Source organism: Phaseolus vulgaris, chromosome 1 (genome assembly GCF_051622355.1).
Source record: "Phaseolus vulgaris cultivar YP4 chromosome 1, ASM5162235v1, whole genome shotgun sequence".
Lineage (NCBI taxonomy): Eukaryota > Viridiplantae > Streptophyta > Magnoliopsida > Fabales > Fabaceae > Phaseolus > Phaseolus vulgaris.
Window position 1 is genome coordinate 48,967,745 of NC_143498.1, and position 14,781 is coordinate 48,982,525.

Below are 14,781 nucleotides of genomic sequence, written 5' to 3' on the forward strand. Positions count from 1 at the left end.
AATTTCTCTTGTTTTTATGACATAAAATTTAATATACTAGGTTATTAAAATAATAAAAAAATATTTGTATATCTTAAAAACATATTTTACTGCTAACAACTAAATAAAATATCAATTAGAGTGTTATCTTTTAACATCCTTTCATTAAAGTAAAAGTTTAAAAAATATATATCAAAATACCTACAAAAAGAGTAATGTAATGATCCTTATAATATAAATGACCATCTAAAAATCCAATTTTAATATATTATAAATTCAAAGATTAAAACCCAGCCATTGTAATTATGGAGACAACATTTAAGTAAATTTAGAAAGCATTTTCATATATATTTTCTAATGAAACACTTATTTTTCTATAATAACAATACGATTAATATTTACGTATGTCCTTAATATCTTATTGATATTAAATTTATGTCTTATTAATATGTTGAAAAAATGTAAAGAAAATACCACAATATTTTTTCTTTTAAGTGACATTGACATATTAACGGATAAAAAATGTTATCCAAAGTAGTAAAATTTACTTGTCTTTGACTCCAAAATATTAAGAAGAAATGTTGCTTATTTATTTTAATCAATATACCTAAACCAACATTAAAATTATGAGTATTTAAACAACATTTTTTTAATTGTAGATGATTTCATTAACCTTTCGGACATCATTTTTTAAATTATAAGTGTTTTAAATAATATTTTAGATCATATTTATTAAAATATATATAATTAAAACCATTTATTATAGGTATATTACCTTTAATATATCATATAGTTTAGCTATTCTACTTGGACACTTTCACCTCACTCCACTGATTTCAACACGTTCCAACCTAAACCCATTCCAAAACCTCGCTCCAATCCCTGAAAAGCCTTGTTCCAAAACCTATATATTTACCAAATCTCCCAAATCGTACCCTTCGAAACCGAGATCCCAAGAATCCGAAAAATCCAAGAAAACAAGCTCAATCAAGTCAGAATCCTGTTCGTCTGCTTACAGCCACTGATACTCGTGGTTCGTCTGCTGTTCGTTCTTCCAATCTAGCCCCTGTGACGGAAGCAAAACGATGTGAAATTCAAGGTTTAGCTACCTTTTTTCCTTCGATTTTCTCATGGGTTAGGGTTTACGTGTGACCTTGTTTGCATTAGATTTCTTTTTTTCATTGTTTGGATTTTATTTTGAAATGTTTGGTTGAATCGGTCCTGTTCATTAGCATTCCGAGGACGCTCTTTGAAGCTCGCTGATTGTGGGCAGTTCGTGAACGATTCTGGTGAGTCCCTAGTTTTAAACATTGTCTGGTTGCACTCGATATGTTTAGCATCTCAAATACATCAGTACGGGCTTTTGGTATGCTGATGAAATATGTGCTTGTAGCATAGAAATGTGCATATAGTTTATTTTGTGGTTCCGTTCAGTTCTTCCTTGCAAAGCATACTGTGCGTTTCATTATATTGATCAGTTGAAGTTCCCAACAAATTGTCACCACGCATTCTTGCTTCTCTTTCTCAAATATTTCCCATTTTAATGAATAACAACTATCTCTTCAAATTAACAATTGCAGTTTATTATTCCCTGCTTAATTTTGGGAAAATCGTTTTTAACAAATACAAGTCAACTCTCTTGTAGAGTTTTAGGACTAAGGAAACTAGGTAAAGATCTACTCCTGGATTTTCGATTTTTGCCATCTGGCGAGTTTTCTCAGTATTCATCATTCAATTAATCTACTATTATATATTTCATGTGTGTGTTAAGACAATGGAGAAATGATTTTGAAGTTGTAAATAATAATTATAAATTAAATTTTATGCAGGTTAGGTGTGTGTGTATATTAATTCATGAACTGGTTATTTAGTTCATCTAAATATTTTTTTACTGAATATATAAGGGATGCTGATTTTATATACATCAGTAAATAGAATTGTTTTTTGGAAGCAGAAAACACATTTATTAAAGCAAGAAACGTGATTTTACTCATTAGAAATAGGGTACACTGGTTTTCATATTGTTTCCTGTTGCTCATTAGAAATAGGGTACATAGAGTTAATATTTGGTTTCCTAGCTTGGAAGGAACTCGAGCTAACCTTAGCATTTTAAAATTGGGTATGATAACCCTGTTCATTCGCAGCTATGCATGAATCCGGTCGGTGATATTGGTAAAGCAGTACTTGTACAAGTTCTTTGCAGAACTTTTTTAATGAATTTGATATTTGTTGGATGTCATTTTCTTTTTGGTGATGTTATGTAAAATACAATTAAGTTGGTATTATTGTGGAAAACATATTGCATAGGAAATATTTACATAGGAATCCCTAGTGTGAAAAAAGTAGACTTCTCCAAAACAGTATTCTTTTGGTTCATGATGTTGTTGATTTTACAGTAGCTTAATCATTACTATATATTTGAAACATTTGGTAATGCAGGTTGATTAATATTTTAAATGTGCAGGTTATTTTAAAAACATTTGGTAATGCTGGTTTAAAACTATAATTTTTTATATTATTAGAATATAAGTGTTAATGTAAATTATCACATTCAATAAAAAATAGACAAGTTATGCACCATATAATTCAGAAAAACCCACAAACATAATGTAAAAAAGGATTTAGATTGATTGTGGTGTGAAACAAAATTGGATTCTGGGTATTCAATAATTAAATTATTTTAGCTTAAATATTTTCTTTCCTCTTAAAGCTACAAGCACATGTGGTTTAAATCATAGAGCAGTGTTTTCTGGTTTGGATGAAGAGAGGTATTTGGTTCAGGAAGCTCCAAGAAAAAAAGAGAAAAGTAATAAGATTTTATTACCTAAACTAGAAAGGTTGAGAAAAATTGACTTCCTTATCTCTTAGCCATGTTGAGTGATTGGTTTTGTTTGTAGAATGCCAAGTTCATCTGCAGAGGGATACAGAGGTTAGTGAAGTGTTTGTGTTTTGGTTGGTCAAGAATAGTCCATTGATATGGGTGAATGAATAAATTGATTAGTTTTTAGGCAGGCAGGCTGTGAATCAAGTCAATGATAAATAAATTTTGCAAACATGCTTTAATCTTTGGTAGTATTATAACTTATTTATACTATTTTAAACCAGAATATATTCTTATCAGATTCATATATACATATCTACATACATACATATACCTAGTTTATGAAGTAAAACTAGAAAGCAAAGAAGAATAAGGTAACAAAGACTTGAATAAAAATTAACGCATTAAAAGGGTGACAAATGTGAAAGTAAAGAAAATTGATATTCCGTGAAAGTGTTGGAAGCGAAAATGTTCAGGCCCTTCTAAATAGATGTAGAGGAATTTGGAGGGTAATTAGTCATAGATCTTTTACAGTACTTACCAAAATTGAAATCATGATCTTGGCCCAGTTTTGCAGTAAAATTTCATTAGCATGAGGGTTTTGGCTTTCTCATGGTCATGTTCAATGAGATACTGAATTCTTTGCATAATAAATTTGTGTGGAAATGAATTTTGAAGAGTTCTCAAATGAAAAACCTATGCACTTTAAACTCATGTAGCGATAAAAGGATAGAGTGCAGTAAGTAAATTTCAGCATAAGATGATGCAGTGAAGTGACAGTTAAATAAGAGAAGAAAAGAAGTTTACTCCCAGTCTGTTCTGCATTGTCAAACAAAAGTTAAAACTAATTATTACGTTTCCAGTTGCATACTTGGCATTTTATGCTATTGGAAAACAACACTCATAGTAGATCATACTGATGTCAAGGGTTTTGTTTGCATTCTTTGTCTGAATAGATGGATCACCTAAAGCTAATTTCAGCATATTTTTCTTTTGTCTTTTCTTTTTTTCCTGATCAACACTTAAGATAATCAACTTTCTTTTCCATGTTCTTGGGTAAACTGAAACAGAAATTTTGCTTCACTTTGTTTCTTTCTGATGTAATCATTCCCTTTATCAAATCTTATGATTTATTGACCATCGCCAATTAATATATATTGCATTCATTTTGTTGCAGTTTTTCTGTTTCTCATGTAATCATTGAAAATAAGTTTAAAACTTCAGTCTAGTGTGTGTAATCCTCATTAAATTCAATATCAGAATAGTTTGTCAAGATAAAATATCAGTAAAGTTAAATATGTTAAATATACATATAGAGCCGGGGGGGAGTAGGCACATTTTATCTCCATTTGGATCATTACAAGGTATGAAACGAATATATTTCTACTTTTAACACCGGATTCAACGATGTCGTCTTTGTGCTTTTTTTTTTTTGAGATTTTTTTTTTAGGAATAACAATGATTTTAATTTCTTTTTTTAAATGACTTATTTATTAAAGAATAGAGAGACACTGAGAAAATCTATTTTGTAATTTTGTCTTTTAACATAGATATAGTTCTTAAGCCTTTCATTCACTATAAGCACATATTATTAACATAGATATTGTTAATTCAACAGTAGGAGAAATAAGACCAGATCGAAGATGGATGTTATGGAGAAAGAAAGAATCATTTTGGCCTTGTAAGTGAAGAATTTAGAAATGAACTAAATGTTGACCTTTGAAATAAAGACTACACTGTCAATATTGTCATGCAACTAGCATGGCAGCGGATAAGCCGTTAGACAGCATGGTCATAACAGAAAATAATATTAGTTGCACACTATGTACAACTAGCATTGGTGATTATGCACAGTTGATATTGATGGAACTTATGTGAAATATGTGACTAACTTTTTACATTTACATAACATTATTATAAAAAATATTTGTTATTCAGCCGAAATTTCTAGGAGAAAAGAAACATAAATCTATTTAGTTTTAGCTAATGCGCCAATTAATAAATATACAGGGCAGTCCATCAGGCCAGTAGAGCTGGGTGTGGCCCAACGTTTGTTTGGCCTTCATTTAGCTGTTGACATATGACCGATAATTAAGGATCATTATGTTTCATTTCATGCTTTCATGTTAGACATCACTATGTAACTTGACATCTCAGTTAGGCTGACATTTCAAACAACAACCATCTTCAGCCATTTTGATGGGTTCCTTTAAACATGTCTGTTTTCCTTTTTTAAAATATGTAATTCTTTTAGGAGATTTTCCTTAATTAATTCACAACAAGCCTTTCCTTATATATTCTCAAGCATAACTGATGGGTGTTTATCATTTTTCTTATTTTGAGGTATATTTGATTGAAACTGAAGGTTGTGACGTAGAGAAACTTATATTGGTAATATCTGAAGGGTAGAATGACTAGTATGTATGATCACACAATCATGCTCTCTATATCTTACATGGAAATAAAATGAGTAGAAATATATAAGAACTAATATAAAAGTTAAAGGTGTTTGGTTAAAGAGAATAAAGAAGCGAGTAAAAGTAAATTATGTGCAATTCAATGAATTCTATTATTTTTTAAAATTACTCTTCTCTTTCGCCAAACAGTCTACATTAATTTCATAATCTTTTATTCTCTTTAGTCCTCTCCAACAAACACACTACGAGGGAATTCTTACTAGCTTATAGTGAATTTGACACTACCAAATTTGTCATGACATTTCTTTTATCTTTTAATTTTTCTAATGAGGTATGAGTAATTTAGTTTGTACTTCAATGAAATAATAAAAGAGAAGGAAGGAGAGAAAAAGTAAAATAAACTTCTTTCTATTTCATGTACTTATGTTTGGTAAAGTCTCTAACTCCATTGGATGTGGTTTTGATCTTCATGTGCATTAAATATGTTATTTTTTATAATAATTACTTTTAAAAACATATGCGTGTGCATTATTGTTTAAAATTTGATGAATTCACAATCAATAGAGCTATGAAAAAATGTCATGTTTTTTTTGTAATAATCAGTAATAAATCAATAAATTTTTAATATTAATTGAAACTTGAAAACATTAAATAAGTTTTATATTTTAATTTTTCACTTGATGATTTTAAATTTTAACTCGATTTAGTTTAGTTGTTTTTTCAGTGAACTAATTGGAAGTCAATTCAGTGCCTTCGTACTTTTTTTTCTCTTTGCAGTTACTGTTACAATCTCGCCCCTGGTTAATAGTTGCTACTACTCCATCTGTGTTCACATTTTGGAGGTTTCAAATGAAAGTGAGGGTTGTGTGCAGGAAAATTTACGACTATATACGCTATGATCTCAAAGAAATCGCTTTTCCCTCTTCTTTGCCAGACCCTCCTCACATGAAAAAGCGTCGCAAATTGACCTGGAATGATCGTATCTGGGTATGGCCTTTTTCACTACTGCTTATGCCTTTCCAATGTTTACTTTCCTTCTAATTGAACACACTTTTGCTTTCCGTGTAATGGATGTGCATTGTTACTTTTCTTTTGTTTTGATTGTAACAATCAGAAAGAGCTTATTTGCTTGACGTTCATGGTTAATGTTGTTTGTGGATTAAGTTGCAATTTGGAGATACTGAACTGTAGTTAATTGACCGAGTTAGTAATTTAGATTGTACTGAAACATTCAATGTCCAGGTTTTGAAGAGAGCTTCCAGGCTTTATGCTGCAAGCTGGGTTCGTGACATTGGTCCTGACCTTCGGCCAGATGATTATCCGAAGGGTGACATGACTGATGAAACATATGCTGAAAAGAGAACAGCTAAAGGAAAAGAAGCCTCAACACTAGAGGATCTTGGTACAATCTTTTCTCTAGTTTAAAATCAGTATGTTATTTGGAATTGATGTCAAAATTAGGATTGTTATGATTGAAGTACAACGGTTCTTGTTGCTGAGGATTTATTGAACAGTAGTTATGGTGTACCTATACTCTTTGGTGTATCTAACTCGGTTGAGCAAGCGCGAGTTGTTGTAAATTCCCTCACCTGTTTCCAATTCCAACTGATAAAAAATACTGTGTATTCATCTAGTTATGTGAATTACTTAATCAAACTAGAGTGTATTAATGATTTGGATGAAGAGAAAGCAATGAGGATTCTGCCGAATATCTAGTGAACAGTGATTTGGAAGAAAAATCTTATGATTAGCTCGAGCAATTAGTAGAAGGTTTTTCATGGACTAGTATGCCGCCCAAATTGAGTAGAATTATTTTTCCTTGCTATATTTGCAGCTCCAAACCTCTGTTTTCAGATTTTTATGCTGTAACCTCCCTCTCCTTTCTTTTTTGGTTTTAGTTTTCCTACCATTTTTTTCTGGTTAAATTTTCATACCATTGCTTTGAATATTGAGTTTTTAAAGGTATGTTTGAATTTTGACCAAGTGCGTGCATTTTTACTGGAAAATTACAGCTGTAGCTGCTAGAGGGGGGATGGAGACCCTCAGACCTGCTTTACAGCGTGTGTACATGACCAGAGCATCTGCATACAGAGATGCTCTTAAAAGTTTCATAGAAGGGTACCAAGAGGGTGTTCAGCAAGTGATGGAGAAGAAGGAAGATTCCAAAACGCAAGAAGATGCTGATCTACCCCCCAAAAAACCAACTTGAACTTGCTTGTAGAAACGGTGATGTTTCTTTTCTGGCAGACCTACCAATTTTTTGGACTAAGGCATGAAGTTTGACAGAAATTAGCGGCAATTCTCTCTATTAAAGGGTTTTAATGTACATTGCCTGAACATATAGAATCGTATATTCCAAAATGGGTGTATTTTGGATACTACTAAACATCTAGTGGTAGTTCTGAACTTTGTTTTGGCAAATTTTGTTTCAGTTTTTATTTATTTTAGGTGCTTATTAGTGATGTTAAAGGTATGTTTGTTCTCCAAATGGAAGCATTAGCCTATGTTCGTGCCATGTTTCTTTAACAGCTAGCTATAATTAATGATGTATTATCTATTGTCATTTATATGTGCTTCCCTAAAGATTCACATGAAGTTATGGTTTCAATTTACAATTTCAAGTAATAACATCAAGTTATGGTTTCTATCTTACCGTGCTTGATCCTATTATGTGAAAGATTTTGGGTAGAGATGGGGTGGTGGCGAAGTTCTTTAATTTGATCCTCCCCATTTGTGGTTATGGATGCATATAATACAATCACTATATGCATTTAACACAGTTAAAGGTCACTATTGCATGCTTGTTATGTTCACTTAGAGATACGTGAATTCACCTTCTAAAAGATGATATGAGGAAAGCTTCATATATGATTGATTCTGGGTAGGGTTGTATGGTATCTTTGTCTAATACTGTTTACTGGAGATCTTGTTATCATTTTTTATAGATAGAATTACTTTGGCACTCTACGAGATTCCTGGCTAGGTGGACTGAATTATCAGCTGACTCTTGATGCAGCACTTCTACCACGGGTTGTCATTTTTTATTTAAAAATATGTATGTGGCAGACAATTTGGGTCATGAGATGCTAGGTTGAATAGTTTTGGCTTCGTTGTGGAGATTGAGATGACTGAAAAGACTTTTATAATGAGAGATAAGACATAAAATTAGGTCCCCACAAAATGTTATTGATTCTATCTTTCGGTTGATAAGCCTGGTATATGGGTCTATTTCTTTATGAAGATTGCATCTACAGTCTTGGTCTGAATTATGGAGGAATAGTTCTTAGTATTTCAGGTACGAGTTGTATGCTTAACATTATAGGTAGGGACTGTATTCGCAGTCTTCCCTCACGGCCACAGTTTGCGGGGAATCTTTTAAATACAAGTTTTTTATCACTAGTTCTATGATATTGAAGGGCTTGATCTAAAAATTGTCATACATTTTAGTTTTACTATTCTGTAGTGAGAAACAATTTATCAGGATGAATCCATGTGAATGGATGCAGGAAAGAGCATTGTTTTCCTGATTAATCTGTTTAATTTTGTTTTTGGTAGTTCATATGCTGAAACGTGAGGGGGGTTACTGAGATGCAAAGGGAGATTTAGTTGGTGTTGATGCTAATATGAAGACGTACTTTATTCTTCAAGAAGAAATCAAATTCCCATTTGTGTTCTTTATTCTAGAGCTCACCTAAAGGAGATGCAATGTGAGATTCATCCCTGACCTCTCAAAGTAATGCCTAGTGGTGTGGCATGAAAGATACACACTCATAATATTGCTCTCTAATTTTTCTCTTTAATGTCATCTGTACTGTATTACTATCTATGCATAACTGTATCACTCCTGCAGGTCAAAGCTTTCCATTTCTTTGATAGGCCATTATGTGTAGGCCAATGATAAACACCACAATCTGAGGACCCTCCCACTTGCAGAGCCAGTGTGAGCCACCGAGAGAGAGATTGGACGCCTTCTCTAGCAGGAGTTCAATGGGCCTCTTGTGTAAATCTTTATGGGGCCCTAATAATCGCATGACACATTATTTGATTACTCTTAAAGGTATTCTGCACTCCTGTCGTTCTTTTGCACAATTATTTTTCAATAACTTGGATGAAACTTGTATCGATCATATTGATTGAAAGCTAAAAGCTTTGTTGAAGCCACTGTTTAGACACAGTGATCAGTTCAAGCTCTTCTCTCTTCCCCTACGTCCTACAAGAATTTGATTATTCTCTTTCTTCTTCCTCTGTGAGAGACAAGGGGCAAGAACTTGTACTCGAGTTTTGGTAATTAAGTGTGTTGGATCATTGATTAAAAGCACTTCACTGACGGGTCACATTCTCGTTTCATCAGCCCCTGCTCGTCGTCTATACAGGCAGTTGATTGTACGACAGCTAAAACTTCAGTCAGTGAAACTGTCTTTCTTCTCCTGAAAATACCTGTTGTACCAGAAGTTTGGAATTTTTTCACCTTGGATCCACGTCACCTTAATGGAATAAAAAAACACTAGAAAGAGCGTGTACGTGCAGAGGAGCTATAAACTTAGTGATGGAAATCAATCAACTCAAGTGGACCAAAACTATTTCACTCATTGTGCCTTACCCATTAATCAGTTAATAAGCCAACAAGGGAAACCTGAGGTTGCTTTGCCTCAATAGCGTTGAACTAGGTTTTAGAGAGTACTTCTAAGTTGTGAATTACACAATTAATAATTAATAGCTGATAAAAACAGCATTCAATGTGAGCCGTACTGCATTGCCTCGAGTGACATACTGCTTTTTACTTGCTTGCTCGTAAGGATATCCCTGTCTCCCTTTTAGTTTACGGTCTATATTCTCCATTTTCCCGTCTTTGTTTAAACATTTTACCCTAGTTACGTTGTGAAAGTTTTTCTCTTCCCTTTTTATTTCATTGCGTGTTGTTTATAGTTTGCAAAAACTTACAACTGCACACAACAGACCATAAAAAACAGGTCTGGCCACAACCGGGGGTGGGGGGTGGGGGGGGACCATGGTCTGTTGACATGCACAAATTTATTTGTCTTCAGCTTCCCCAAATAAATGCGTCATGAGATATTTCTACCTGAAAATTTGCACGGAAACAAAATTTGAAATATCAGGTCTTAGGAGGAAGCAAAATCCAAAATATCCCCCTTGGAATGATGATCATTCCTGTAGGCTCTAGCAGCTAATATATATCTGCGTATATACTATGGATATAGGTTATCTAAAATAAGTAATATTAGTAGTTGATGATACAGTCATAGTTTGTTATGGATGGTTGAAATTACATACCTTGTGGAATAAGGGTTTTGTTGTTTGTTTGAGATTACCTATTTTACCAACATGCTTAATTTTAAGATGGCAGGATCCATAAAATATATGCTTTGCTGAGTTGAGATGTGAGTACCACCACTACTAAGAGGTGGAAGCATATAGCATGTGGTTTGTGTTGCTTAACTAGAGGAGTGGGCTTAGTAGTACGTCTTTGGCCGTGTTATCTATCAAGTCAAGTCAAGTCCACCCACCCACCCATTATACCCACCAATACCAACCAAATAGCAGCACACCATCTGTGGCACCATGCCTTACCTCCCACGTATATTATGATTAGCCTTGTGAAAATCTTGAGGCAGAATCCCAACAGTAGTAAATTGATTCCTCATTTCTGATTTCCAATGACCTAAAATTCTCCATCTAGCACTGGGATGACGTCACCCAGCTCTCTCAGTGGGCCCATCAATACCACTCCATACCTTACCTTCTGAATCTGCCCTCTGGCTGCAGTCTCTTTTCTTTTCCCATCACTACTCTCCACCTTCGGGTTTACTCATTGCTACTCTTCTGGTGTGAAAGTTTGGTAAGAAAATCAGGGATTCGTTTCCTTTTCTCCCTTCTAGTTTTTCTATCATTTTTCTTTCTGCCCCTCCCACCTTCATTTCCCTTTCCCTTTCCCTTTTAGGCAGGGTTTGAGGGGAACCTGACAAGTGGGTTAATTGGATCAATTATGAGATGTCGCATCCACCTATCGTTGTCCTTGGTGATTGCTCTTCTGGTTGACATCCTGTTGCAATCACGCATCGACACATTATGTTAATTCCTACTTTTTTTTTCCACTACAGTTGAAAACATTTAAATAGTTATGACACATACCCCATAAAGAGTAAGACGTGCCATCGATTTTACGAAGAAAAAATGATAGGAATGTAAGGAAAAGAAAGGTGTTGATCAGTTTATGTAAAAAAATTTGAGTAAATTCGAATCATGTTTGATTTTCATTGATTATCATGTCCATGTTATATTTTTCCAGCTCGTATTGAGTGTATGCTTGTGTAAAGTGTATACTATTTCGACTGTTTCTCCGATGAGCTTTTTTCCTGAGGACTCGGAAGTTAGCAACTCAATTAATACCATTTTAGTGGTTAATTCCGTGCCATTAAAAATGTGGTGTGAACGTTTAGATAGAAACTTTTTGTACGTGAAAAGTTTGTTTAAAGAATGAATAGAACATCTTTCCCGGATACCAAAATATGTACGAAGGAAGTAATCCCATAAATTCAGGATTCTGCAGTGAGCTAAACAACTCGAGTGTGAGTCGAAGAGACACTAATTAGAATAGCTTTGTCACCATGGAAAGGCTAACATAGTTTGGTTGACTTCCATGTGTTGCAGATTTATTGAGTTTGCTTTAAGAGAGTTTTGGATGGACTTTTCAACCAAATATATGTCGGAAAGGTAATTCCACGGCATTCGTTATGTTTAATGATGAAACTTAATTAAAAGGTTTTCTTTGGGATAGATTGAATTATAATCCGTTCTTCCCATGCTTCAAACTTCCAACTCTGTATGTCTATCGGTTGGTATACCACACCACCACGTACACATCACACAAGGTGGACCAAAAAAGAAATGAGATTACCCAATCAATTATGGTCTAAGGTTAATCTGTTTGCATTCGTTGCCCTTCAACATTTAATAGTAGAGAGAGAAGGGTGTTTTCAATTAAATAGATAATGAAGCTAACTCGGTCGGGGTAAAAGGAAACCAACAGTAGTTTTCCATTCATGTTAATCCAAGATGCAGAATCAATTAAATGAATCGAAGACAATCTTGACTTAATCAAACCTCACATGACTCAAATTAAGTCTACTCAATTAATGTTATATTTAGTTTTCGTATATACTAAAGTATGTAGAGCTTTCCCCTACGCCCTTTTTAATATTATATAACGGGTGTCACTATCAATCAATAAAAAAACCAAATTAACATGAATTTTGAAGGTGATTATTGTAAAATTAAAAAGAAAACATATGGAAAAAACTGTAAAGTGGTGACATTTAAAGTCTGTCTTGTATAATAAGAGGCAAAGTTGATAGAAAAGGTGTCCAATGATCCATCTGGCATTCACAGCTTGGTTTATAATAAAATAAATATGCTGGAGTGACAGGGAACAAGAAGATCCGGTAAAACGAATAAAAAGGCATTTCCATTTGCATGCATCTCCCTAATTGAAGACAAGAAAGATCGTCTACAATCTTGAACGTCAACCTAAATATACCTGTAATAAAGAGGGGTTCCTTTGAGGAGTTGATGTTAATGAGAAGGTGATTAACTAAAATTAATTAAGGGCATAGCTTAACCCTGAAGGTGGAAAGGGAAAGAGAGAGAATCTAATTGTAATAGATTGTAATTGTATTATGGTAGTTGACGTAGCATGTGATGGTGAGGGTTTGGGGAAGAAGAGTAAGAGGTTTGACGGTGTAAGTGGTGGTGGGAAAGCGTTGAGGAGAGAGTGTAAGAGCATTGTGGCGTGGAGTTTTGGGAATCATTATGAGGTTGGCATTCCATGTTCACCCCAAACAGCCTCAGCACCCTGCCACCTGAACTGTTCCCTCCCGGTGTCGTTTGGTTCTGTCCTTGGGACCCTCCACCTGTAAGTAAAAAACATTACAACACGTGCAAATGCCCACGCTTTAATCATACACATTTCATGTTCCAATCAATTCTTTTAACCATACCATATTCAAATTCCGCCCCACCTACCCAACAAAAACATCTGCTAATTAACAACACAACACCCCTTATATCTTCAAATTCTCAATCCCATTTTTCACCACCTTCCTCACGCGGCACACGTTGCAGAGACCCACTTCTCTACGCAATCTCACTTAATTCCAACCACTCCCAATTCCTCCCTCCAATGTTACTTCTACCACTACATTATTTTCTATTCGAATCACAATAAATGAAATATACAGACCATGACGTACCTGGTGCTGCATGAAGAGAGAGAGGTTGGTATGGGAAAGGGAGGTGATGCGCAGGATAAGGCTGCGCAGAGTAGAAGGAAGCTGTGGCGGTGGAGTTAACGTGAGCGGGGGGGTTCGCTTGGCGGCGGGTGGAGGTTATGAAGAACCGTTGGGGATGGGTTCGGTGTCTGTGGAAGAAAACGACGTCGCCAGCGTGGAGGCGTTTGTCCTTCACGTAACGGCTCCATCCTTTCGTCAAAACGTAACTCTGGCTACTGTTCCAATAAGAGTAACGGAAACGCCAGCACTTACCGGACTCGTCCTCGAAACTCAGTAACACACCTTTCGCGCTGTCACCGCACGAAGACGACGACGACGAAGACTCCAGCGGGAAGTGCTTCTCCGCGTGCTGTTTCGGGATCACCAACCGGTTCAGTTTCCCCACATCACTCGGCGTTAGCGGCTTCTCGAACATCGTTTCCTTCTCCTCTCCCGCCGCCCCACCACCACCGTTCTCCGCCGCCGCCGCCACCACCACCTCCTCTTCCTCCTCCTCCACCTCCTCCTGGTTGTCGTTCAGGTTGAAACGAGGAGTGTGAGAGTTTCCCAGCCACGTGGCTGCTTGTTGTTGCTCGCTCCAGTATAGTCTGGCTTCTGGTGAGTAGTGGTTTATCGACATTGAGAGCTGTAAAGAGAATAAAGAAGGAAGAAGCAAAGAGAAGAGAAGAGAAGAGGCGTGGTGATGATGATGATGATTATGGGTTCATTTGATGTGGAAGCTGGGGGAATCACTGCCTGTTTTGATGGACCTAGCAAAGATATGACAATGAGATAGAGAGAGAAAGAGAGAGAGAGTACGAGAGTACTTCAAGGTTATGTAATGTGCCAAGTGCGTTACTATATGAAGAAGAAGAAAAATAAAAAAAGACAGTCTTTTTTTGGGCTGTTTCGAATTTCGATGCTGTTTTTCGGTTTCTTTTTAAATTAACGTTTATTTTATTTGTTTCCGTGTGAACTTGGTTGTATTATTAGGATTGTTGGTTCTTCTGTTAAATGGAATGATAATGAAAGTGTGTGATGACATCGCAGACGTTGTACACTTGTATTTGTATTGTATGAGTTGTAAGTGAGACATGGTGAGATTTTTAAAATGAAATAATTACCGAATTGGACCGAACATGTATGTTTTATGAGGATGAGAGAGAGATTGTAGAGTACAGGTGAATAATTTGGTGTAATTAGGGACATCCCATGTTAGTAAATTGGCTTACAAATCAAGTGATGGGGCCCTTCTCCCCAACCCAACCCTCACCACTCC

The 14,781-nt window shown here is 35.2% G+C and overlaps 2 protein-coding genes and 1 long non-coding RNA gene across 9 annotated transcripts; 2 read left to right on the forward strand and 1 right to left on the reverse strand.

Annotated features, from left to right (window-relative positions):
• Positions 1 to 766: 766 nt before the first annotated feature.
• EMB2735 (embryo defective 2735) lies at positions 767 to 7,784 on the forward strand. Of its 6 annotated transcripts, none has more exons than XM_068617421.2 (5): positions 767 to 1,078; positions 1,212 to 1,268; positions 5,966 to 6,204; positions 6,460 to 6,619; positions 7,230 to 7,784. In XM_068617421.2, exons 3-5 carry the CDS (start codon positions 6,067 to 6,069, stop codon positions 7,424 to 7,426), a joined length of 495 nt encoding a protein of 164 aa, XP_068473522.2. In that variant the 5' UTR covers positions 767 to 1,078; positions 1,212 to 1,268; positions 5,966 to 6,066; the 3' UTR covers positions 7,427 to 7,784. The 6 variants fall into 6 exon arrangements, with proteins under 6 accessions (XP_068473522.2, XP_068473525.2, XP_068473521.2 ...); XM_068617420.2 differs by having other exon boundaries at positions 779 to 1,078; positions 5,995 to 6,204; XM_068617423.2 differs by having other exon boundaries at positions 780 to 1,078; positions 6,090 to 6,204.
• A 604-nt stretch (positions 7,785 to 8,388) lies between these two features.
• LOC137814606 (uncharacterized) lies at positions 8,389 to 9,398 on the forward strand. Of its 2 annotated transcripts, none has more exons than XR_011081660.2 (3): positions 8,389 to 8,512; positions 8,773 to 8,924; positions 9,068 to 9,398. It is a non-coding gene; the product is annotated as an uncharacterized LOC137814606 (long non-coding RNA). The 2 variants fall into 2 exon arrangements; XR_016523201.1 differs by having other exon boundaries at positions 8,407 to 8,512; positions 8,773 to 8,950.
• A 3,127-nt stretch (positions 9,399 to 12,525) lies between these two features.
• Positions 12,526 to 14,538, reverse strand: LOC137814604 (B3 domain-containing protein At2g36080). Its single transcript, XM_068617419.2, has 2 exons — positions 13,485 to 14,538; positions 12,526 to 13,145 (listed from the first exon to the last, which is right to left on the reverse strand). Exons 1-2 carry the CDS (start codon positions 14,140 to 14,142, stop codon positions 12,910 to 12,912), a joined length of 894 nt encoding a protein of 297 aa, XP_068473520.1. The 5' UTR covers positions 14,143 to 14,538; the 3' UTR covers positions 12,526 to 12,909.
• Positions 14,539 to 14,781: the final 243 nt, after the last annotated feature.